Source organism: Berghia stephanieae, chromosome 12 (genome assembly GCF_034508935.2).
Source record: "Berghia stephanieae isolate SIO BIC M18660-M18661 chromosome 12, UCSD_Bste_1.3, whole genome shotgun sequence".
In the NCBI taxonomy this organism is placed as follows: domain Eukaryota; kingdom Metazoa; phylum Mollusca; class Gastropoda; order Nudibranchia; family Aeolidiidae; genus Berghia; species Berghia stephanieae.
This window is the reverse complement of record NC_088371.1, coordinates 33,736,422-33,761,421: the sequence shown is the minus strand read 5'-3', so window position 1 is coordinate 33,761,421 and position 25,000 is coordinate 33,736,422. Positions and strand designations below refer to the sequence as shown.

General features: G+C 33.3%; 1 protein-coding gene across 19 annotated transcripts in view; it reads left to right on the top strand.

Moving 5' to 3' along the window:
• The window catches only part of LOC144958412 (TBC1 domain family member 5-like), a 104,158-nt gene that overhangs the window by 60,727 nt on the left and 18,431 nt on the right, over positions 1–25,000 (top strand). For 7 of the 19 annotated variants that reach the window (XM_078890424.1, XM_078890428.1, XM_078890425.1 and 4 more), the window contains exons 7-13: positions 1,413–1,480; positions 6,881–6,983; positions 10,627–10,715; positions 17,104–17,154; positions 20,516–20,582; positions 23,514–23,698; positions 24,076–24,218. In XM_078890424.1, coding sequence (XP_078746550.1) covers positions 1,413–1,480; positions 6,881–6,983; positions 10,627–10,715; positions 17,104–17,154; positions 20,516–20,582; positions 23,514–23,698; positions 24,076–24,218 — 706 coding nt within the window. Of the gene's footprint in view, positions 1–1,412; positions 1,481–3,430; positions 3,534–6,880; positions 6,984–10,626; positions 10,716–12,757; positions 12,779–17,103; positions 17,155–20,515; positions 20,583–23,513; positions 23,699–24,075; positions 24,219–25,000 lie in introns of all 19 variants that reach the window. The other 12 variants (XM_078890429.1, XM_078890427.1, XM_078890421.1 and 9 more) reach the window with 3 other exon arrangements.

The window sequence follows — 25,000 nt, the reverse complement described above, 5'->3', positions numbered from 1 at the left end:
ATTCTATAGCCAATCACTGCTTGGTGGGTGGACCACCATTCTATAGCCAACAAGTGCTTGGTGGGTGGACCACCATTCTATAGCCAATCAGTGCTTGGTGGGTGGACCACCATTCTATAGCCAACCAGTCCTTGGTGGGTGGACCACCATTCTATAGCCAATCACTGCTTGGTGGGTGGACCACCATTTATAGCCAACAGTGCTTGGTGGGTGGACCACCATTCTATAGCCAACACTGCTTGGTGGGTGGACCACCATTCTATAGCCAACATGCTTGGTGGGTGGACCACCATTCTATAGCCAACAGTGCTTGGTGGGTGGACCACCATTCTATAGCCAATCAGTGCTTGGTGGGTGGACCACCATTCTATAGCCAACCAGTGCTTGGTGGGTGGACCACCATTCTATAGCCAATCACGCTTGGTGGGTGGACCACCATTCTATAGCCAACAGTGCTTGGTGGGTGGACCACCATTCTATAGCCAACCAGTCCTTGGTGGGTGGACCACCATTCTATAGCCAACCAGTCCTTGGTGGGTGGACCACCATTCTATAGCCAATCACTGCTTGGTGGGTGGACCACCATTCTAAAAACCAAGAATGATAAAATTTAAGATTTAATTTTTTTTTGCTTCTGTAATTTAAAAAAATCATATTTTCTCTATTAAAGCAAATATAAATGCATTTTACTATTTCATATTAACTCCCAATATCTTAACTCACTCAACCCTAACACTGACTATATCCGTTGTTTACCCGGGTTACTTTGACCCCATGCCTATTTATTATATTTTTATGAGACAAATTATACTCGTAGTATCAAAGCTAATGTTTTAAGTTTTTGCATGTTAATGGTAGTTGAAAGAAAATATATATGTACATGGTCATTTTCAATACATTTTTTCCAATTTTGAAAAGTAGCAAAAATCTCTAGGATTGAGTGAGTTAAAATATAAACTTTAAATTGATTTATCATTGTTTTGTTTACCTCGAAAGAATATCAGATGAGACCTGCTTACTTGTGCGGCTAGGTGCTCTAGTGGTATGACACTTGCCTTTGGATCAAAAGGTCTAGGTTTTGAGTCCTGCTCTGAGTGGCGCATAGTTGATTCCCTGGAAAAGGCTCTTTACTCACATTCTCTCACCGTGCTCAGGTGTAAAATCAGTACCTGGTCGATAACAGCGTTGCCCCTGTTAAAAAAGTAAAATTGCAGTATCGCCTAATAGACACCATGTCTCATCCTACATGTTGCTGTTGGTCAGGGACCCTTTGTAAAGAGCTTTGAGCATGTTTAGTGGATATTGCGCTATATAAAAGCTCAAGTTTCACCACCAAGCTCCACCTCCCCCCCCCCCACACACACACACACACATCCCAACTTTTTAAATTTAAATTTTTTTCTTTTCAACAGAGCCCGTGGAACAAATTTTTCCAAGACAATGAACTGCGGCTGACTATTAAGCAGGATGTCATTCGAACGTAAGTGTTTTCGAACGATGACTTTGTGGGACATTTAAGTACTGTGGAGTTGATTACATATATTTATATATATATATAATATATATATATATATATATATATATATATATATATATTATATATAGATATAGATATATATAATATATATATATATATATATATATATATATATATATATATATATATATATATATATATATATATATATAATTATGGTTTGGGTGTCAGGGCCAACTCTTGGTTCAATATCTTAGGATGTGTGGCAAAGAGTAATTTACCTGTTGAATGTCATGAAAACATGGAAATGATAAGCTATTTTAAAGAATCATGGAAACAAAATAGAGAAAATAATGTAGTTTAAAGAATCATGGAAACAAAATATTGAGTGGATAAGGTTTTTCAAAGAATCATGGAAACCAAACATAGGAATTTTTTTTTTTTTAGAATTATGGAGCCAAAACATAGAGATATTAAGGTATTTTAAAGAAGGATGGAGTCTACACATAGAGATTATAATGTATTTTAAAGAACCATGGAAACAAAACATAGAGATTATAATGTATTTTAAAGAATCATGAAAACAAAGCATAGAGATTATAATGTATTTTAAAGAATCATGAAAACAAAACATAGAGATTATAATGTATTTTAAAGAATCATGAAAACAAAGCATAGAGATTATAATGTATCTTAAAGTATCATGGAAAAAATGGCATAATGACTAGTTTTTATGAGTTTCATGATTTGGTTGTCGACAATCATCGATAAAGAAAAGGAAAAAGTGTTGTGCGGCTATGTGGCTAGTGGTATGACACTCGCTTTCGGATTGGAAGGCCCTGGGTTCGAACCTTGCACTCGGCGCATAGTTGAGTCCTTGGAAAAGGCTCTTTACTCACATTCTCTCACCGTACTCAGGTGTAAAATGAGTACCTGGCCATTAACAGCTTTGTCTTTGTCCGAAAAATTGTAATGTCGCCTAACAGGCGTCATGTCCCGTCCTATATGTTAAATGTTGCGGTTGGTCAGGGACCCCTTGTAAAACGCTTTGAGCACATTTAGTGGATATTGCGCTATATAAAGCTCAATTTATCACAAACCGTGCTTTACCACTAGCTTGGACTATCCCCGACTTCATGTCCTCCTTCATAGCCACTAGGCATGTAGAGCTGGAGTTTTCTGTCAAATGGACAATAACAATTGCTTGCCACTCCTTGGATAGGAAGCTAATACATTGCAAAGAACTTTCCACCTGATCTAACAGACCCAGATACCCACTCACTGCTGGGTTGACAGGGGGAGTCTGGGCTCCAGGATTATAGAAAATATCAATATAAATAAATTGGAAAGCATAGCTTTTGAGAAGCTTGTTGATAAATGAATGTTAGATAATTGGATGAAGATAGGATTATTATTTTCTGGTTTATTTTTCTTTTCTTTTCTTTGCTTAACTGAATGAGTCCTTCTTTTCAATTCCTAATATGTTATGCAATGAAATTATTTTTTAAAGATGCCACAGATGATTTCCCCCCCCCCACCTCCCCCCTTTTTTTTTTCTCTCTCTCTCTCTGTCTCTATCTCTCTCTCTCTCTCTCTCTCTCTCTCCCTCTCTCTCTCTCTCTTCTCTCTCTCTCTCTCTTTCTATCTATCTCTCTCTCTCTTTCTCTCTCTCTCTATCTCTATCTCCCTCTCTCTCTCTCTCTCTTTCTCTCTCTCTTTCTCTCTCTCTCTTCTCTCTCTCTCCTCTTCTTCTCTCTCTCTCTCTCTCTCTCTCTCTCTCTCTCTCCTCTCTCTCCTCTCTCTCTCTCTCTCTCTCTCTCTCTCTCTCTATATATATATATATATATATATATATATATATAGTATATATATATATATCTATATATATATATATAAAATATGAACCTTTATGATTTGACTTATATCCCATTTTGCTACTTACCCCGTTTGCAGCTACCCCAAAATTGAGTTTTTCCAGTCTAACCAGTTACGCAATCTGATGGTTGACATTCTATTCATCTTTGCTAAGGAAAACGCGGACATTTCATACCGTCAGGTCTCTAACCGTCTTCTCTCTTTCTCTTTCATTCCCTGCATTTTGAATGTTTCGACGTTCTGCATTCTGCGTATTTGTGCTCGTAATTTTATTTATTTTATTTGCTTTCCTTATTTTTTTTGTTTGTGAAAAAATATGCTTTTTTTTAAAGTTTACCTAGATTGAAATTTGAACATATTTGTTTGATTACCGTACGTTATAAACTGGAGAGAGTTAAACCATTTCATTTTTTCTGCTTTTGGTTTCTAGTTTTAGCACTTCTATCATTGGGATAAAATAGAATGTAATTATTTTCTTGAAGAAATATAGCTAAATGTTCTAAAGTTAATGGTTGTCATATTATTGTTTTCAGTGGAAAAAAAAACAAACAAACAAACGCAAAGTGATTCCCAAACTATTTGTTTTTTGGTGTGGATAGATTGTGTAGGAACTAGAAAGAGAGCTACGTGTCAAGTAATGGATAGTACCCCCCCCCCCTCAAAAAAAACCCCCAAAAAACCTACAAATACCAAAAAATCATACAACCTCGCTCCCCTTCATTCCAAACCCCTCCCCCTTCTCACCTTTTTTCCAAACCCCCCCCCCCCCAAAAAAAAAAAAAAAAACAAAAAAACAAAATAAAACACAGTTAGTTTTGTCTAAACTATTTTATAGCGCATGATATCCTACATGTCTGTAAAAGTGACTATTATTTATTAATATCGGCTTGGAAACCCTTGATTTATAAATATTCAGAATGCCTCCTCGCCAATTTTTGTCATTGTTGCGAAATTTGTTTAATTTCTTTCTTCACTCCGTCGTCAGTCAACCTTGCATTTCATATTTTTTATGTTGTCTTGAGCCTGCTAGTTTGTTTACCTTTTACATTCACTGTTTTGGCAGGAGTGGATTGTTTATTATTATTATTATTATTATTATTATTATTATTATTATTATTATTATTATTATTATTATTATTATTATTATTATTATAATTATTATTATTATTATTATTATTATTATTATTATTATTATTATTATTATTATTATTATTATTATTATTTATTATTATTATTATTATTATTATTATTATTATTATTATTATTATTATTATTATTATTATTATTATTATTATTATTATTATATTATTATTATTATTATTATTATATTATTTAATTATTATTATTATTATTATTATTATTATTATTATTATTATTATTATTATTATTATTATTATTATTATTATTATTATTATTATCGTTTATTATTTTGTGCATGGGTGCCTTTAAAAAAAAAATTCTCAAAAGGGGAGTGGAAGGGGGGGGGGGGGGGGGAGGAGGATAAGGAAAAGGATTCTGTGTGTGTTTGTTGTGTGTGAATGTGAATATAATTACATTTGTTAACGATATTTAGGCATGTATTTTAGAAGTAAAATTTAGAAGAGCTTTTTCTTTGGTTTTTTTTTTTTTATTGTTTTGTAATGAATCAGAACGTTGTATTATTTATAGATTCTATCATGTAGTGTTTTACATTGGTGTTATTTCTTTTCTTGTTATTCTTGTTTTTTTCAGTTTAATAATAAATAGTATTTCTATAGTGCATACTGATGACTAGGACATGCTCTATGCGTTTACAAGTATAATTACACTTCTTTGCTTTACTACCTACTTTTAATTTAGTTAGTGACTAACTATATTGTAATAGTAAATAAACATGCCCGAAACCTTAAAAACCAATTAAAGTGAAAAAAACCCCAAAGATATTCCTATGACCCGTGCAGTACCACCAAAACCACGGCGGTCCCACCAAAACCTCAGCAAATAATTCATATTTAATGTTCAAACTTTGTACTTTGTTTTTTTTTTTTTTTTTGTTTTTTTTTCTTTTGGGTACTTTATTTTGTTTTTTTTTGTTGTTGTTTTTTTCCTTTTCCTTCATATTTTTAAGCATGCCTGCATGTGTTGTAAGTTGGTCATGTTTATTTTCTTTTCTCTGGTGCCTTTTTGAAATGCAAATAGTTATTGTCAGATTTTGTTGTTGTTCGATACCCGTGTTGTTGTTTTTGTTTTTGTCAAAGCGTTTCGCTGTTGTTGTTTATTGAATGATGGTTCATTATTATTATTATTATTATTATTATTATTATTATTATTATTATTATTATTATTATTATTATTATTATTATTATTATTATTATTATTATCAAAATTAATACTATGATCAAATTACATTGATAAGATTTTTGGCTATTTGTATGTTCTTGGTCACTTCATCACTCCGATAGTTGAGGCTATAGTTGTTCTTTTCAAAGAGAAAAGCATAAACTTAAACTAACTCAAAAGGATAACAGTCCAACATCCAACATCGGGTTTTATTTAGCTTGTTATCTCAAACTTTCATTTAAAAAAAAATATTATTTAGAGTTGTGTCTCTCAATTCTTTTGATCATCAGATCTCTTGCGACAGTTCAAATATTTATCTCGTGTTATTGTATGTTGTTGTCATATCTTTTACACTAACACTATTTAGCATTATATCATAATTGTTGATGTCTGGTATTTCATGTTTGAATTTTTTTTTTTGGAAATTCATTATTTCTTAGTTTTTCACAACTTTATGTTATCTGTTCTTTTGTTTATCGAAGGCGCTCACAGCCAGTTTATTTTGTTTATCACATCACAGCGGTCAACTGTTCAACTGTCTTGATTCATCCAGGATTGGACTTTCCCAATTTGGCAATCTGAAGAAAACATTAAAAAAAAAAAAAATTTCAATTAGACTGTTTATGCATATAGAAATGAATGACCCTTGTATGTTACAGGATTATGCTTTTTTAAAATAGCTAATTAAAACAGTGCTGATGGTTTTCCTCAGATCCGCGGAAATCTGCGATTTTGGAGTCCAGAGGTGGAATTTCCACCTTTTAAAAATTACATTTTCTCGAAACAATGTGCTAGCAATGAGAGAGTTGATGTGTGGTGGAACACACAGGTGTAGTTTCCCACTCTCCAGAAGTTAGCTAGAGTATCAATGATAGTCTGTCATCTCAATTGCTCTAAAAGTGGGGTTTAGTGCAGTGAAAATGGGGCTTAAAGGCAATCGTTCAACATTTTCCTACTTTTTCACTTTTTGTCACCATCAGCACTGTTAAAACAAGGAACAGAAAAAGCTCTAAATCCAGGTTATATTGATACGATAGTCCAAACATACTGCTGTTTTGGGTCACGACAGTGCTATGCGTTGAGTTGTCCCGTTTTAGCTGTTTGAAAAGTTGGCCGCTATAATTTTTTTTTTTTTTCTTTTGATTTATTTTGTGTCACTTTTTCATTTTATTTTCTTCTTCCAATCCACATCGATTCTACTTATTAAAGATTTCCTGAAGTCGAATTCTTCCGAGGCGACGACTTGATAGAGATGATGATAGATATTCTCTTTTGCTTTAGTCGTGAGCACGCAACACACTCATACAAACAGGTGGGTGGGGTCGTTCACTTCATATTGTTCATCTAACTGATTTGACGCTGTGGATTCTTTACCAATGGATTACAGGTGTGGATGTTCATTGAATTGATGAATATCCAATTTTTAACACTCATATCCAACCCAATTCAATCCATATTGTTACAGTTTCAATACTGATGAAGATAAACACAACATTTGTGTACACTTTGGGATGGTCTTAGGTTATGGCACTGTATCTCAACGCAATCCATACTGTTACAGCTTTAACACTGAAGATAGACACGACATTTGTGTGGTGTGGGATGGTGTTAGTGTTAGGTTATGGCTCTGTATCTCAACGCAATCCGTACTGTTACAGCTTTAACACTGAAGATAGACACGACATTTGTGTGGTGTGGGATGGTGTCAGGTTATGTATGGCTCAGTATCTCAACGCAATCCATACTGTTACAGCTTTAACACTGGAGATAGACATGACATTTGTGTGGTGTGGGATTGTGTTAGTGTTAGGTTATGGCTCTGTATCTCAACGCAATCCATACTGTTACAGCTTTAACACTGAAGATAGACACGACATTTGTGTACTGTGGGGTTGTGTTCGTGGTAGGTTATATGGATTGGAATAATAATAATCATTATGTCGTCATGTGACAGAAAGGTTTTTCCAATTTACAAGTAAATTAAAAGATATTTTCATAACTTTTTTCGGCATTTCTCAAGTTGGGTTGGCGGGGAGGGAATTTCATACCCTCATTGTACTTGGTGGGAGGAAGGGGGGGGGGGGGGGGGGGGGTTGCCGATAGCCACGCTCCTTTCTTGGGTTTTCTTTTTGTCTGTCTTTGAATTGGAATTATGGTTTGTCCTAATATACCTTTAATAATAATAATTAAAATTTTCATTTAAAGAAACGTATTATACAGAAGTACTAATCAAGGTTTTTATTTACCAAAAATACAATGTGATAAAATAAAAAAAAACAAAACAAAACAAAACAAAAAAAAAACAGCTAAGGGAAGAAATATAGAAAGATAAAAAATGCTTAGAGGAAGTATTTGAGGCTAGATGGGATGAGTAAGAAACGGAAGCCTATGCGGCCATGTAGTCTAGTGGTATGACACTAGTCTTTGGATAGGAAGGTCCTTGGTTCGATGCCTGCTAATAGCAGCGCATAGTTGAGTCCTTGGAAAAGGCTCTTTACTCATATTCTCTCAACTCACTCAGGTGTAAAATGAGTATCTGGCTGTTTACAGTGTTGTCTCTATTGGAAAAAATTTGTAATATTGTCTAATATTGTCTTGTCCTACATGTTAAGTGTTGCTTTTGGTCAGGGACCCCTTGTACAGCATTTTGAGCCTGTGTAGTGGATATTGCGCTATACTATATGATGCTCAATTAAACATTAAAAAAAAAAAAGTATAAGAATACAGGGGTTCCAGATGGCCAGAGTTTCTCATAGCCAATTTTGACTTCAAAAGTGGGCAAATAGAATCTTACATGGCCAAACAATAAATACACTTTGACCCCCTTAAAAAAAAAAAAAAAAAAAAATAAAAATAAACATTGGCTTTGGTGAACATAAAAAACAATAAAGTCAACTTGACTAGGAAAAAAAAAAATTGTCGAAAAAAAAAAAAGTTTATCGAAAAAAAAATAAAAAATTCTTGATAATTAGACTGAAATTGATAGATGAAATGTGATGCTCTGTGTGGCCTATTTTTACCAATTTGGCACATACATGGCCGTCTGGCAGTCCCGTAAGAATATCCTCTTGTTGTAGAAAGTAAAACTGTTCACTTCGCTTCAGGTAGAAGGCTTGAAAAATTGCTTTTTTTTTTTTTTTTTTGGTTCTGCTTTCAAACAATTGCATTTAATGACTTTTAAACATCTTTTCTGATGAACATAACAGGCTAGGCTTGCAACCAGGGTGATTTCTCATATTTTAATACGCTTTAAGGTCCAATATATGATAATATGGGATATTGATTAAAATTAATATGATAAATGCAGAAAGTCTTAAGTCAACAGTTTTGTAACAAAAAAGGAGAAATAATGATAAAAGTGGAATTTAAAAAACCCAAAAAACTTGAGCTTTTAGATAGCGCAATATCCATTAAACGTGCTTAAAGCGCTTTACAAGGGGTCCCTGGCCAACAGCAACACATAACATGTAGGAAGAGACACGACGCCTGTCAGGCGATATTACAAATTTTTGGGACAGAGACAACGCTGTTAACGGCCAGGTACTCATTTTACACCTGAGTACGGTGAGAGAATGTGAGTAAAGAGCCTTCTCCAAGGACTTGACTATGCGCCGAGCAGGGCACAAACCCAGGACCTTCCAATCCGAAAGCGAGTGTCGTACCACTAGACCACATAGCCGAATAGTTGAAGGTCACTTGATATTGTCTCCACCAACGTGATAATGTGAGTGGCCAGACAGATGATTGGAATTTGATTCAATAGTCTGATGTCACGTTGCCCAGCAATGGCGAGCAGCGTGGTTCTAAACAAAGAAAATTGGTATTTTCGGAGAGAGAGAGAGAGAGAGAGAGAGAGAGAGAGAGAGAGAGAGAGAGAGAGAGAGAGAGAGAGAGAGAGAGAGAGAGAGAGAGAGAGTAATTATTTAAGATTTTATTTATGTATTATGAGCCATCATATCATAGGAATGCAATTTTTAAATTTGAAATGAGTTTATCATGTAATCAAAACAAGTTTTAACTTTACAGTGGAATCGCATTAAGTCAACACACACCTCTTGTTGGTCCCAAATTTTCTGTTCAATGTTATATAATGATAAGTGAATAATAATATGATATAATAGATGATATATAATACTGTATAATAATATATATACTAATAATAATGATAATAATAATAATAATAATAATAATAATATAATAAGAAATAATATATATATATAATATTATATTAATTATATAATAATATGATTAATATAGATTAGTAATTATTTAGTTTATTTTAATATGTTAATTATAATAATAATATAATTTTAATTTATATATTATAATATATTATGGTTTTAAAATTCAATTTTATTTCAGTTTTATCTTTAATTATCGTTTTAATATTAGATTAGATTAGATTAGCCTGTAAAAATTTTTTGTTGATGTTTTGTTATGTTTATATCGAGAATAGATTTGTTTGTGTTGGAATTTTATATTTGTAGTTTTAGTTTTTATAGTTTGTTTATAACTTATTAAACCCTTAAAAAAAATTTTGTATATTTTGTGGAAAGTTGAGTTGGTTTAAAATCGTGGTTCATTTCCGTTTTGTTGGAAAAATTATTTTAACATTAGTGCTAAAAAAATTTAATTCCAAATATTCAATTAATTTTATTAATATTGTCAGTTATTTAGGAAAAGGTGAAAATAGAAAAGCTTTGGATGAAAACAGGACAAACAATGGATGATTCCGACAAAAAAATCATTCGTCAGTTGATGAAGGGCTTGCAACCAAAACATCTGTTGTCTGTACTGTCTCCCTTCGAAGCCTTTTCATTTTCACCTGTTCGTTAGTATTGAATTGCTCTCGACGATTTACAATGTTAGTTATTGAAATATCACATTTAAAAAAGCAGCTTTGTATCATTTTGTCCAATGTATTTCTATGAAAGTCTTTTTTTTTTCCCTTGCAGGGAATGCATGAGCTCCTGGCCCCTCTCATCTTCGTTCTCCACTGTGACCATCAGGCGTTCAGTCACGCCTGTGAGATAGAGACAGTGCTGTGAGTATATTATGATCACAGAATAGAATACACAGGCCTTATGTGCAGCATTTGTAGGCTAAATTTTGGCCAAACTCTACTATTTTCCTCTAGATTCTGAATGTATGACCAAAATGCGAGAGAAAAATTTATTTTTGGTTTTCATATACTACTACTACTACTACTACTACTACTACTACTACTACTACTATTTACTATACTACTACTATCTAACTATACTAACTACTACATACTACTACTACTACTACTACTACTACTACTACTACTACTACTACTACTACTACTACTACTACTACTACTACTACTACTACTACTACTACTACTACTACTACTACTACTACTACTACTACTACTACTACTACTACTACTACTACTACTACTACTACTACTACTACTACTACTACTACTACTACTACTACTACTACTACTACTACTACTATACTACTACTACTACTACTACTACTACACTACTACTACTACTACTACTACTACTACTACTACTACTACTAACTACTACTACTACTACTACTACTCTTTTACTACTACTATACTACTACCACTACTACTCTACTACTACTACTACTACTACTACTACTACTACTACTACTACTACTAACTACTACTATACTATACTATACTACTACTACTAAAATAATATAATATACTAATATACTACTACTACTACTACTACTACTACTACTACTACTACTACTACTACTACTACTACTACTACTACTACTACTACTACTATACTATACTACTAATATAATAATAATAATAATAATAATAATAATAATAATAATAATAATAATAATAATGTCTTCATCACCACCACCACCACCATCACCACCACATTCATTTTCACATGCCACTATTACTAATGTTCACACCCAATATTCTTGCACCATATACATTATTCGTCCATCGGATATTTTACTATGACTTTTGACTACAAAACTTGACAAAGTCTTATTTCAATTTCAATGTTTTGATGCTGTAGTGCTAAACCTGGTCAAAGTCAATATTTTTACAACTAGAGGCTGTGGACTGTCAAAAGTACAGATTTGAAAAAGAACAAAATACCAAAACACAGACCGTTTCGGGCTCAAAACCCTTCTTCAGTCGATAACAGAAACAATAAAAACGTTATCGCATCACTTAAAAATTTTTATGTGTTGTATAGATGGAATGCGCTTGGCCAAGGAGTTCACAACATTGCCATCCGGAAGTATAACGGACCAACACACAAACTCTGTGTAACCATGAACTTTTATAGTCTGGTTAATACAGTTTAGTGAGAACAACTCACAAACACGGATGGCAAAAACAATAACAAAGGCCTGAGTGACGTCATCTTCGAACTATCTATAGAAAGAAAGAATGGAATTGGCGTCACTCAGCTCTTTGTTATTGTTTTTTGAAGACAGCCATTTTAATGATTAGTTCTCACTAAATTAGATCAATCAGACTATAAACGTTTAAGGTTACACATAGATTTGTGTGTGTTTGTACGATATTATATCCAGCTGGTGGATGTTGTCAGTACTTTACCTAAACGCATAGCATCAATATTTTTTATTGGTTTTGTTATTGAGCTTTGGTCAACAGCAACATTTAACATGTAGGACGGGAAATGACGCTTGTTAGGTAATATTACAATTTTTCGGACAAAGACAACACTGTTAACAGCCAGGTACTCATTTTACACCTGAGTACGTTGAGAGAATGTGAGTAAAGAGCCTTTTCCAAGGACTCAACTATGCGTCGAGCCCGAGGATCGAACCCAGGACTTTCCGATCCGAAAGCGAGTGTCATACCACTAGACCACATGCCGCACATATTGGCTGAAGAAGGGTTTTGAGCCCAAAACGTTTTTCCGTTGTTCGATATATTTTTCTTTTTCAAAGTTGTTTTCATATTCATATTCTTTCGTTCATGACTTGTTTGTTGATAACTCTTTTCCTGTCCGATTTTCTCTTTATAAGTTGTTTATCATTTTTATTCATTTATTTGTTGTTGACTTGTTTTCAATACGATTACAGTTATAGTACACAGTTCACCAGGTATAATCGTTGAGGTTACATTCTGTTTCACTACACTTTTTATTTTTTTTATTTTCATCAAAATTACTTTGTATGAAATGCTTTTTCTTTTTCTTTTGTTAAAATTTTTATTTATTTTATTTTTTTCCCATATTTTGTTTGTCGGCAATTCCCTTTTTGTTTCTTTCTTTTTCTTTTCCTTTTTTTTTTTTTTTTTCATGCGTTTTCATCTACATGTACATATATGCAGGTCTGATATCTGAACGTAGTTATGGGCCTAGTTTAACATTGTTGTATGAGCCTGTAAGGAATTGGGTTATCAGACCTGTAAATAAGTGCACATCAGTTTTCGTTCATTCTGCAAAAAAAAAAATGAATTTCCGTTTGATTTGATTTTGACATTGAGGGATTTTTTTCTGTTTCTTTTCATGTTTCCATTTCTTTTTTTTTTTTTCCTTTTTTTCTATATTATTTTTTTGGTTATATGTGACTGGCCATCTCAAAATGGTGTTATGTCGGAATGAATCGGAATCGAGGAAAAGTGAAAATAAATCTAGAATTATTAGAAATACTCACTTTGTCAATGTCAATAAAATTTATTTATTCTCTGAGTATAAAGAGTTAAATAATAGTAACAATAAAAAAATGACTTTGGTGTTTTGTTCCTCGTGTTTTGTTGACAAAGGGGAAACCTGAAACGTCCACACCCATCTGTCTTCGTGAATCAAATTGAACCTTCCATTCCATGTGACAAGTGTTATTTATTTCTTCCAGTTCCAAGCAGTGACTCATTTATTGCATTCATAAAACATAATTGAAATGAACTCCACGTTTCGTTGAATTATTGAGGCCAAGAATTCAATTCCCAGTACGTTGTTCACCCCGACATGATAATATACCACTTTGGGATGGATATATACATATTCTTTCTTGATTTTGGAATTTGTTATGATTATTTATTTGAAAGGAGGTCTATGGATTGCATTTTCTATCTTCCCTATCAAGGATATATTTTCCTTATTCATTATCAAAGGAACTAGACAACAGTGGAATGAAAATACATTATTCTGGTCTATCCCCTATTTATAGCAACCAATAGGCTTCAACAGTCGTAACGTCACTTCCCTCGTAATGACTCATGGTAACTTAGTAACTGGCTCTAAACTATCGAAACAATGGCGGACGCCCTTATGAAATACTTCTCCGACGAGCATAAAAGCGTATCCAGAGGAGAAAAAAAAAACATTATAAATCTGATCATGTTTTGACTTTTACACATTCTGATCACAAGACATATGAAAAGTTCTAGCCAGCATGAAGAATAAAAAGTACCGATTTTCTTTGTTTAGAACCACGATGGCCGCCATTGCTGGGCGACATGACATCAGACTATTAAATTCAATTGTCCTTGTAAAATTGGGACTGTCCTGATTTATCGATCAGAAAAAAATTTAAAGAATAAAAAAATTGTGGACTGTTTATATGTATGGAAATTATGACCCTTGCATGTCACAGCATTATGATTTTTTTGACTAGCAAATTAACTCTTTAGTTGCTAGCAAATCTGGCACAAAATTTTACCCAGTTGCTAAGCATTTTGTCAAAAATCAGTTTAAAATGGGTAATATTAGTAAAAATGCAACAAAAAGATTACTACTAGTCCCCATTATGAAAATTTAAATGGATTGCTGTGATCGTTTGTGAACATTACCAGTCAAATAATATGTGAATTAGTATGTGTATGCAGCCAATATGGCACGTACAGACCTACGCCTTCCAGCGTATGTAGCAACTAATGAGTTAAGATAAATGACAAATTACTCTAAATTAGATTTATTGTTTATTATATTTTAGTATAATTAAATATATATATATTTTATATATATATTTATAATTACTATTATTTATTATAATTACGAATTTATAATTTGTAATTTTCGATTTAAGAAAATAATTATGTCCACATACAAATTTTTATGCAGTATAATGAATTTTTAATTTTAGTATACTTAAAGTAATACTATATAAAGAATGAAAAATAAAATTATCTAAAATTATTGACAATTATATACACTACTGTATTCTATGAATGTAAGTATAATTAAATTAGATATTGATTATATAATTTAATTTATAGAAATTATGAAATACGAATAATTTATAATAAAATTGAATTTATAATTATTAATATATAATGAATATATAATATAATAATAATAGTATTGGTGATAATAACAAGATCAGAAAGATACAATTACCTGTATACTAACTATTGACATAATAGATAATGAAGTTATTATTAATGCTGATAAGTAATTAATTAATGTCGTAAAAAACTATTAATAGTTACAAATAATTTATATATTAATCTATGTAATATTATAAATATTTATATGAATATTGTGTTGTTATCCCATTTCAGTTCGTTTCCTGTCATTACAGAAAATGGACTAATTGACAATTGAGTTCATGATTTTTTGCTAACTCCATGTGGCCCTCAACACAACGTTGTTAACTACATTTGTATGATTCTACAGGTTCAGTATACTGATGTATCCATGAATCGTTTGATAGTCGGGTTCAATTTACCAGTTCGCCAAGTGATGCATTATGCATTATAAACGCGGATGGCAAAAAACAATAACAAAGACCTGATTGACGTCATCTTTGAACTATCTATACGGTCTAGTGGTATGACACTCGCATTTGGATCGGAAGGTCCTGGGTTCGAACCTCGCTCAGCGCATAGTTGACTCCTTGGAAAAGACTTCTTTACTCACATTCTATCACCATACTCAGGTGTAAAATGAGTACCTGGCCGTTAACAGCTTTGTCCCTGTCCAAAATTTTTTTTGTAATATTGCCTAACAGGCGTCATGTCTTGTTCTACATGTTAAATGCTGTTTCCTAGGGACCCCTTGTAAAGCGCTTTGAGCATGTTTAGTGGATATTGCGCTATATAAAAGCAAGTTAAGTTAAGTAGGTAGGTATGCTCATGGAATATTCTTGAAAATATCACATTGGGAAATCAGAGAGCAGGCACTGGTGTAAGAAAAAGATAAGATCTGAAAAAAGTGTGCATGAAACAGTGTCAGACAAAGTAAGAAAGAAAAATACAAGAAATGGATTTCAGCACCCTGCTTCCTCAAATTTATTTTGTTAGGGCCCAGCACAGTTACAGTTGTTTTTTTTCTTTTTTTTTAAATTGAATATTTATGAATTTTTTATATACGAAGAGAACTGTGGTATACACTTTCAAGGAATTATTTCCTTTGATATACATTTAGTACAGTGGAATCTGCATTAAGTCAACACTCTTAAAGTCTATTTCTGCTTAAAGTCAACACTCTTAAAGTCAATTTCTGATTAAAGTCAACACTCTTAAAGTCAATTTCTGCTTAAAGTCAACATTCTTAAAGTTAATTTCTGATTAAAGTCAACACTCTTAAAGTCAATTTCTGCTTAAAGTCAACACTCTTAAAGTCAAATTCTGCTTAAAGTCAACACTCTTAAAGTTAATTTCTGCTTAAAGTCAACACTCTTAAAGTCAAATTCTGCTTAAAGTCAACACTCTTAAAGTCAATTTCTGCTTAAAGTCAACACTCTTAAAGTCAATTTCTGCTTAAAGTCAACAAAGTCAATTTCTGCTTAAAACCAACGCCTTTTGTTAGTCCCAAATTTTATGTTCTTTATCTAAATTATGTGTTCCATTGATAATGGATATGAAGTCACCCTTGCTTAACCCTCTCCTTACCAGCCATTTTTCGGGATTTTCCCCAAAACTTTACACCCAACTAACACAAAAATATTTTTTTTATCACTCAACAAGAATAGCAGTAAAGTTTTTGCGATACATAATTTCTTCAGCAAAACATGCTCTACAACACACTGTTTATTTTCTTTAAATTTTATGATGTACTAGAAAAATTTGAACAAGAAAAATGTTGGTTGTATCGTAACGAATGTGACGATTTTCCTATAGTTGGTAAGGAGGTGGTTAAAGTCGACCAATCTTTCTGGTTTGGCAGTGTTGGTTTTATTTGGATTCTACTGTGTGTGAACATTTAATTTTCCTCGATTTCTCAACCATATAGAAATAAGAGCAGAGGTCTCTGAGCATCGTGCTTAGTCATACCAAATGTTGGCAAAGTTAGATGATTTGAGGCCTTTCCTGTTATTTCTTAACTCACTCAACCCTAACACCGACTATATCCGTTGTTTACCCGGGGTTACTTTTACCCAATGCCTATTTATTATAGTTTTTCTGAGACAAATTATATGCGTAGTAGCAGTTTTCAGCCTAATATTAACTGAACCCTCCTTGTATTTTATCCACACACCTACAGAGACATCATGAAGGAAGTGATGGACCCTGCATTCCTTGAACACGATGCGTAGTAAGTATTGCAGTGGCAACAAAACCTTGTAGCCAGAGGTGCCGAAATGAGCCAATGAAATAGAGAGAAAAATAAAAGGAGTGACTTATTACAAGGGGACAACACAAAACAAACAGTGTCTCAAACTTTGGCCTTCCTTCTCTCCTTCCCTTGGGAACACACACACACACACAGTCACACACACACACAGACAGACACACACATATATACACACACCTTGCTATTTCTCATACTTGCCTTTTCTCAGTTTTTCCCCCCTTCCCTCTCCACACCTCCTTGTCGCAAATTAACATCATTATGTAAATGTAATATATATATATATATATATATATATATATATATATTTATATATATATATATTATATATATATATATATATATATATATATATATATATATATGTATTTCCTTTTATTTTTTCTCTTTCTCGTCATTATAAACTGAGGAAGGCCCAAGGCTGAAACGTTGTTTACTTTGTATTTTCCCCTTTTAAGTTTTATATGAGTCACATTTACTTCCTTTACATTTCTGACCTCCTATGAGGCAGGGAGGTCACTGTTACTGTGTCTTCTATCCCTCTGTCTTTTCATTTTCTATCTTCTACATTTCTATCTGTCTTTGTCTTTTATTGATATTACTTGGTTTTGCCCTGGCCCTGGCTGGAGTCCTTTGCTGAGAGGAAAACAGTCAAATGTTTAGTATTAGTTGTTAGGAGATGATGTTTATTTTCCTTGTAAATCATCTCTTTGTTATGTGCTTCATATATTATATATATATATATATATATATATATATATATATATATATATATATATATATATATATATATGAGCCAAGGTCAAAAGGTGCCCGCCTGATACCAGTGTTAAGAAAATTTGATTTTTACTTAATAATGGGCTATTTTCATTGGGTTAATGCTTGTAATCAATTGATAATATGAAAGAGAGATAAAATGAGACATACTCTGTTCAACAGAATATGAAATAAACAACATGAAAGTGAAATTTGAATGCTGTTTGGCATGTGCTTAAAACGAGGTCAACGCATCACCTTTTTAGAAATCATGTAGAAATTAAATGTGATGTTTTAGCTCACGTGATTGAAATTTGACTAATAGTATAAAGTCAAAATTTACTTGTAAACGCAATTGCAGAATATTACATATCTGATTAAGTTTCATATAGAGTTCTTATAAAGTTGGTGTTGCTTGTGACCTTTGGTGTCATCAAACACAGCACAATACTAAGACTCGACACGAAACTTTAAAGCTCATGTTTAATGTTTATAAAATGTTTTATTATGAGCAAAAAGCATAGATTTACTATCTGAACTCAAATCTTGGATTAAATGTATACCGTTTTGCCGATATTGAGATTTATTGGTTTTGGTGTCATTTGTCACAAGCAACACGGCATGCGTGAACACGTGGAAGTTTGTTTCGTTAAATGGCGATTCGCAATTTTGATCCACCCTTCTTACCAGTCTTTGAAGTGCAGGCTCCAGGCAGAAAAGGTAAGTTGAACTTTGGTGTCATCGCTATTTTACATTGTCACAAGCAACACTTGATATTGGATTTTACAAAGTGCCACCAAAAAAATTATGTTTTCAGCTGTTATTCTATTTACAAATATGATATTATGACATCTCACATAAGACTGTGATTATGACACAATTAATATTTCCTTGTAATTCTAATTTTTTTATGTTTCAGGGTTTTATAAATCAAGAAAAAGACAAAACTCAAGCTTTTGACGAATCCAAATAAAAGAAGGGTTGTCCAGAAATTTGATTTGATTTACTATTAACACACTAAATTACTACAAACTAGCAGATTTGAGCAGTAGGGTGGATGTTACCGTATGGTTACATGAATTCATTACCATGGCTGATATTTATCTCGTGTTTGTGTGACTTCTGGTACTTTTTGTGACCATTGGTGTCATTGGTTAAAATGTCACAGGTGACACTTAAGTTTGAAGTTTCTAATGTATTTCTGTTTTCATGTTCTTCAAAGCTTGAAATATCATTGAATTACATTTTAACAGGCTATATTACATGTGTTCAGTTGCTATTCTTGATTTATTGAGGCAAAATTGCGTTCTAGTGCCGATTTTGACCAAAGTAATAGCAACAATGGTATTGCTAATTTCTAAGTATATTTCCAATTTGAAAGTATTTGGTTTCTTAAAATATTATTGAATTTCATTTTAAAGTGGTTATTATGCTTTTTTGACTGAAAATAATGATATAGTATGGACGAAAGTGTGATTTGGTGTTGCTTGTGACATAAGTAATGGTGTCACCGGTCTTGTGTCACAAGCCACATTCAGATGCTCTAATTTCCATGTATATTTCTATTTTTGAAGTCTTTGGTTTCTGAAATATTATTAAATTCCATATTTAACTGTGGTTAATACACTGGTTTGACTGAAATTAATGATATATTGTCGAAATTGCAATTTGGTATTGCTTATGACATAAGTAATGGTGTCATCGGTCTAATGTCACAAGTGACACAATGTCGCTAAATAAGATATGCTTTGGTCACATTATTTCCCAATATTTTATTCCAAAAGTTTCTGAACATTGCTGGTAATAAACATATGCAATATTGTTGTTGTTGTTAATGTATAAACATTTTTATGAAATAATATATTTGTATTCTATGTTGCTTGTGACCGATGACACCAAAAAGCAACATTTTCTCCAATAGTTGGTAACACTATTGTACTATGATTGTTGTTGATTGTGTCTTTTTCATCATAACTTACTAAATAAAGTTTGATACTCAACAAAAATCATTTGGTTATTGAGTTTTTTGTCTCATTTTGGTGTCACCGGTCACAGGTGACACCAGCAACCTATAGGTATTGTTGGCGATATAATGCTGCGTTAGACCTTAAAGTTATCTAAAGGGCCTTTGATTCATGAAGTACAGGGTTTTTGCTACACATATAGAAACGTGAATAGACTATTATGTCACTTTTATTTTGAGAAAAAAATTGGCACCTTTTGACCTTGGCTCATATATATATATATATATATATATATATATATATATATATATATATATATATATATATATATATATATATATATATATATATATATATATTAAAATTTATTTTGTAAACATTTAAGTGTGTTTCTCTAGTAGGATCCTGTGCTTGTGTCTGGATGAAGATCTGAACAAGTGAATGAAAGGTGTCAGACAAAACAAGAAAGAAAAATAGAAGAAAATATCCATCCCAAAAAATCAGTCTACCTCTCTTTATTTATTTATTCTTTATTTATTTATTGTTTATCTATTTATTTATTATTTTATTTGCGATGAAATAGACTGTAATCCTTCTTCATCCAGCTCTATGTTCTGTCAAGTGATGGAGACCGTAGAGCCGTGGTATCTCTCCAGGGATCTCTGTCCAAAGGTAATTTAATAATCATCATCATCATCATCATTTGCCTTTTTCACCCTGGGTCAGGGTATAGGCCACAGACAAACAGTTTCCATCCTTTTCTATCCTGAGCTAACTTTTTAAAAATCTCATTCCATGTCTTAACACTTCTCTATAGATAGAATGCGCTTGGCCAAGGAGTTCACAACATTGCCATCCAGAAGTAGAACAGACCAACACATAAACTCTGTGTAACCATGAACTTTTATAGTCTGGTTAATACAGTTTAGTGAGAACAACTCACAAACGCGGATGGCAAAAACAATAACAAAGGCCTGAGTGACGTCATCTGCATACTATCTATATATCAGCTTCTTTAATTCTTCTCCATGTTCCTCGTGGCTTTCCCACGGGGAAATTTTAATAATAAATAATAATAATAATAATAATAATAATAATAATAATAATAATAATAATAATAATAATAATAATAATAGTGTGTCTTTTCTAAACTGTAACCAAGTCCCTGGTGGTGGCAGAGAAACCTTTATGAAGTTTGTAATAAGTTACTCAAATTCATAAATTCATAGCGGCTAATCAAGACTGTCCAGATTGTCAATTGGAAAAAATTTGGGGGGGGGGGGGGGGGGGGGCACGTGGCTCAGCAGTACGGCCTTTGCTTCGTACCCAAAAGGTACCGAGTTCGACTACCCGCCTCGTTGTATGGCCTTGAGCAAGTCACCTCGCCCTAGCTCTCTTTGCGGCGCTGCTCTGCGGCTGACGCCTGGGTTATTCCAGTCTTCCCTTGGGATAGACCCTAAAGACAAATTTCCCCTTGGGGATGAATAAAGGAAATTTTATATATTATTATTTTTAAAAAATTTATTTTAACAACAATTAGACTGTTTCTATGTAAGGAAATGACCCTGGCATGTCCCAGGATTAGGATTTTTTGACTAGCAAATTAAAACAAGGACTAGACAAATATAGATTATATGTGACCCTTCGTCTCAAAACGGTATTAAGTCGGGTTGGTAAATATGTTGAAAATTGAATTTATACCCAGAAATATCAGACTTGTGTTGAGTTTATATGAGTTATTGAAGAGAATGGCAACCATATTTTAAGGTGCTAATGCCAACAATTTATCTTTTTGACCAGTTTCACATTAAATTTGGCTTTTAAGCATCTGGTTCGTTCCAACATATTACCGTTTTGAGACGATGGGTCACATATTTTATAATGAATAAAGTTACGAAACACAACTAGTCAAGTTTAAACATGGAAACAAAAATACATATTGATAAAATAGAAAACGGTAGGGGCTGCCTGAAGCCGGTGATCGTAAAATACTAACAAAAGAGTGAAAATGGAGATGCTCCGTATGGGAATAAAACAATGGACGTTTCGGGTACAAATCCTTCGTCAGCACAACAGTACACAAATAAACGTGGAAAACAAATAAAATTAAATACATATATTTTATTTGTTTACCACGTATATTTGTGTACTGTTGTGCTGACGAAGGATTTGTACCCGAAACGTCCATTGTCTGTTTTGTTCCCATACGAAGCCTCTCCATTTTCACTCTTTCGTTAGTATTGATAAAATAATAGTGTACAGACAAGACAGCGGCATGGGATAAAATGAGTTGTGAAAGAGTGGGTTTTCACAGCAGAATTAACATTTGAGATATTCTCGATTTCTCTAATGGGTTGAGTTGAGGTAGGGTATTTCTTTGCTTGGTTTTCTTTTCTTTTAAAATGTATTTCTATGTTGATAGCGTTTTAAATGTTGAATATGTCTGTATCTAATAGCTGTAGTCATTGTTTAATTAATGATATATAATTTTTATTTTTGTAAACCGCCTAGAGCTCATATTGCATGAAATGTTGGCGTTATATAAATGTGCGGTATTATTATTATTATTATTATTATTATTGTTATTATTATTATTATTATTATTATTATTATTATTATTATTATTATTATTATTATTATTATTATTATTATTATTATTATTATTATTATTATTATTATTATTATTATTGTTATTATTATTATTATTGTTATTATTATTATTATTATTATTATTATTATTATTATTATTATTATTATTATTATTATTATTATTATTATTATTATTATTATTCCAGAGTTTCGGGTCATAATATTGAAAAGAGCGATCACCAAAAGGTTTTAGCTTGATGTTTTATACAGATAATGGAGTGGTGTCATGTGATGACTGAAGGTTTCTGGTTCAAGCTTAAGGTTTATTAATTAGTTCAGAAAGATAAACAGGAGGCTAAACTGTGATGACTGTTGTGAAAAATTGCGGCTATGTGGTCTTGTGGTATGACACTCGCTTTCGTATCGGAACGTCCTGGGTTGGAGTTGGAGCCTTGCTCGGCGCATAGTTGAGTCCTTGGAAAAGGCTCTTTACACACATTCTCTCACCGTACTCAGGTGTAAAATAAGTACCTGGCCGTTTATAGTGTTGTCTTTGTCCGAAAAATATATAATATCGCCTAGCAGGCGTCATGTCACGTCCTACATGTTACGTACATGTTGCTGTTGGCCAGGGACCCCTTGTAAAGCGCTTTGAGCACGTTTAGTGATATTGCGCTATATGAAAGCTCAAAAGCTCAAGTTAAAGATTAATCATCATCATCATCATTGCCTTTTTCACCCTGGGTCAGGGTATAGGCCACAGACAAACAGTTTCCATCCTTCTCTATCCCGAGCTAACTTTTTAATCTCATTCCAGGTCTTACCACTTCTCTGTATATCAGCTTCTTTAATTCTTTTCCATGTTCCTCGTGGCCTTCCCCTTGATCTTCTGCCCTGAGGGTTCCAGTCCAATACTTTCTTTGTTATAGTGGAGTCGTTCTTTCTAAGCATGTGTCCAATCGACCTCCATCATCTTCTTCCTATTTCCTCTCACGACTTGAATGATTATTTCAGAGTGGTTCAATGAGGAGCCTGGAGATTATCAACGCCACGCCATTCGCCAGGTCCAACGACCTCAATCCGTCTAGCGCCATCGTGACCAAGCTGACCAGAATCCAGGACTACGTTCTCAAAAAACTGGATCCTGAGCTTCATCAGCACCTGGAGCGTTTGGAAATCGCCCCACAGATATACGGCATGTACGTTGTGTTGGTTTGTAATTAAAAATTATTGTTAATGTAATAAATGTAAAGTGCAAATTTCAACAACAAGGTTGTCGGTTTTCTGTTTAATTATAAATAAAATTTTTTAAAAAGAAAAGAAAAGAAAAATCCCTTTATTCATCCCATGTTTGGTTGTTTTTCCATTCATGTGAACATGAGAAAGCTTCTTTGAAAATACAATCCTCCTTACTTATCCGAACCAGCGACCACCTGAGCTCTAGCTCTTCGGTCTTGTGCCACGACGTAGAAGTTAGACGTCTTGAAAATACAATCTAAAATAATCACCTTTTTGTTTACGGATGGTGCCAGCGATCATAACAGTTATGAAATTGTTTTTGTTTTTTGTTTTCCAGCCGATGGCTCCGTTTGCTGTTTGGACGCGAGTTCCCCATGCAGGATATCCTCATGCTGTGGGACGCAATCTTTGGAGACGGGATCGGGTTTGACCTGGTCGACTACATCTTTGTGGCCATGTTGATTTATATCAGGAAAGATTGTAAGTGTCCAACTCCTGCCCGGGTTTATCTCTTATCATTTCTCTTTGTGCTCGGGTCGTTGGGTGCACTTTGGCCAAACATCTATTGAATGAGGAGTTAGAATAAACAAGGAGTTGGTAGAGGTGGGGTGGGGGGGGGGGGGGAATGCCCAATTTCACCAATCCGTAGATCAGATGGAGGGTGATGTGCATTTTGGGCATTTTCTAATTGAAGCGAGGTGAGATGTAATGTCTAAACTGACTTACTTTCAATCAAATTTGCTGCTAAGTAAAACTTTTACATTTTTCGTAGACATTTTTTTTCCTTCTTTTATTTACCTTTTTTTGGTTATATTTTCCCTTCTGGTGAATTTTCACCGATTTATTTTATGAGCTGAAATTTAGTAGAAGGGAGAGGGGAGCTTTCGAATAAGCTTCGGGGTGGGATAAGTGACGGGGGGGGGGGGGGGGGGGGGGGTTGCACAAAATAAAATTCTGAAAAAAAAAATTAGATGGGAGGGGGGGGGGGGGGGCTATTTGATACAGTAGGCTACATCTTTGTGGCCATGTTGATTTACATCAGGAAAAATTATAAGTTAAGTGTCCAACTTCCCACAGTTCCCTGTGCTGTCCGTTATAGATAGTATGCCTGGGTGGGGTATTTTGATCTTCAATGGTGGGCGGGGAGGTCACTTGCTGTGTCGTCTATCTCCCCTGTATCTGTTTTCTGAGTTGCTTTCTGTCTTTGTCTTAGTCGGATTACTTGGTTTTGTCCTGGGTCTTGCTGGAGTTCTTGGCTGAGA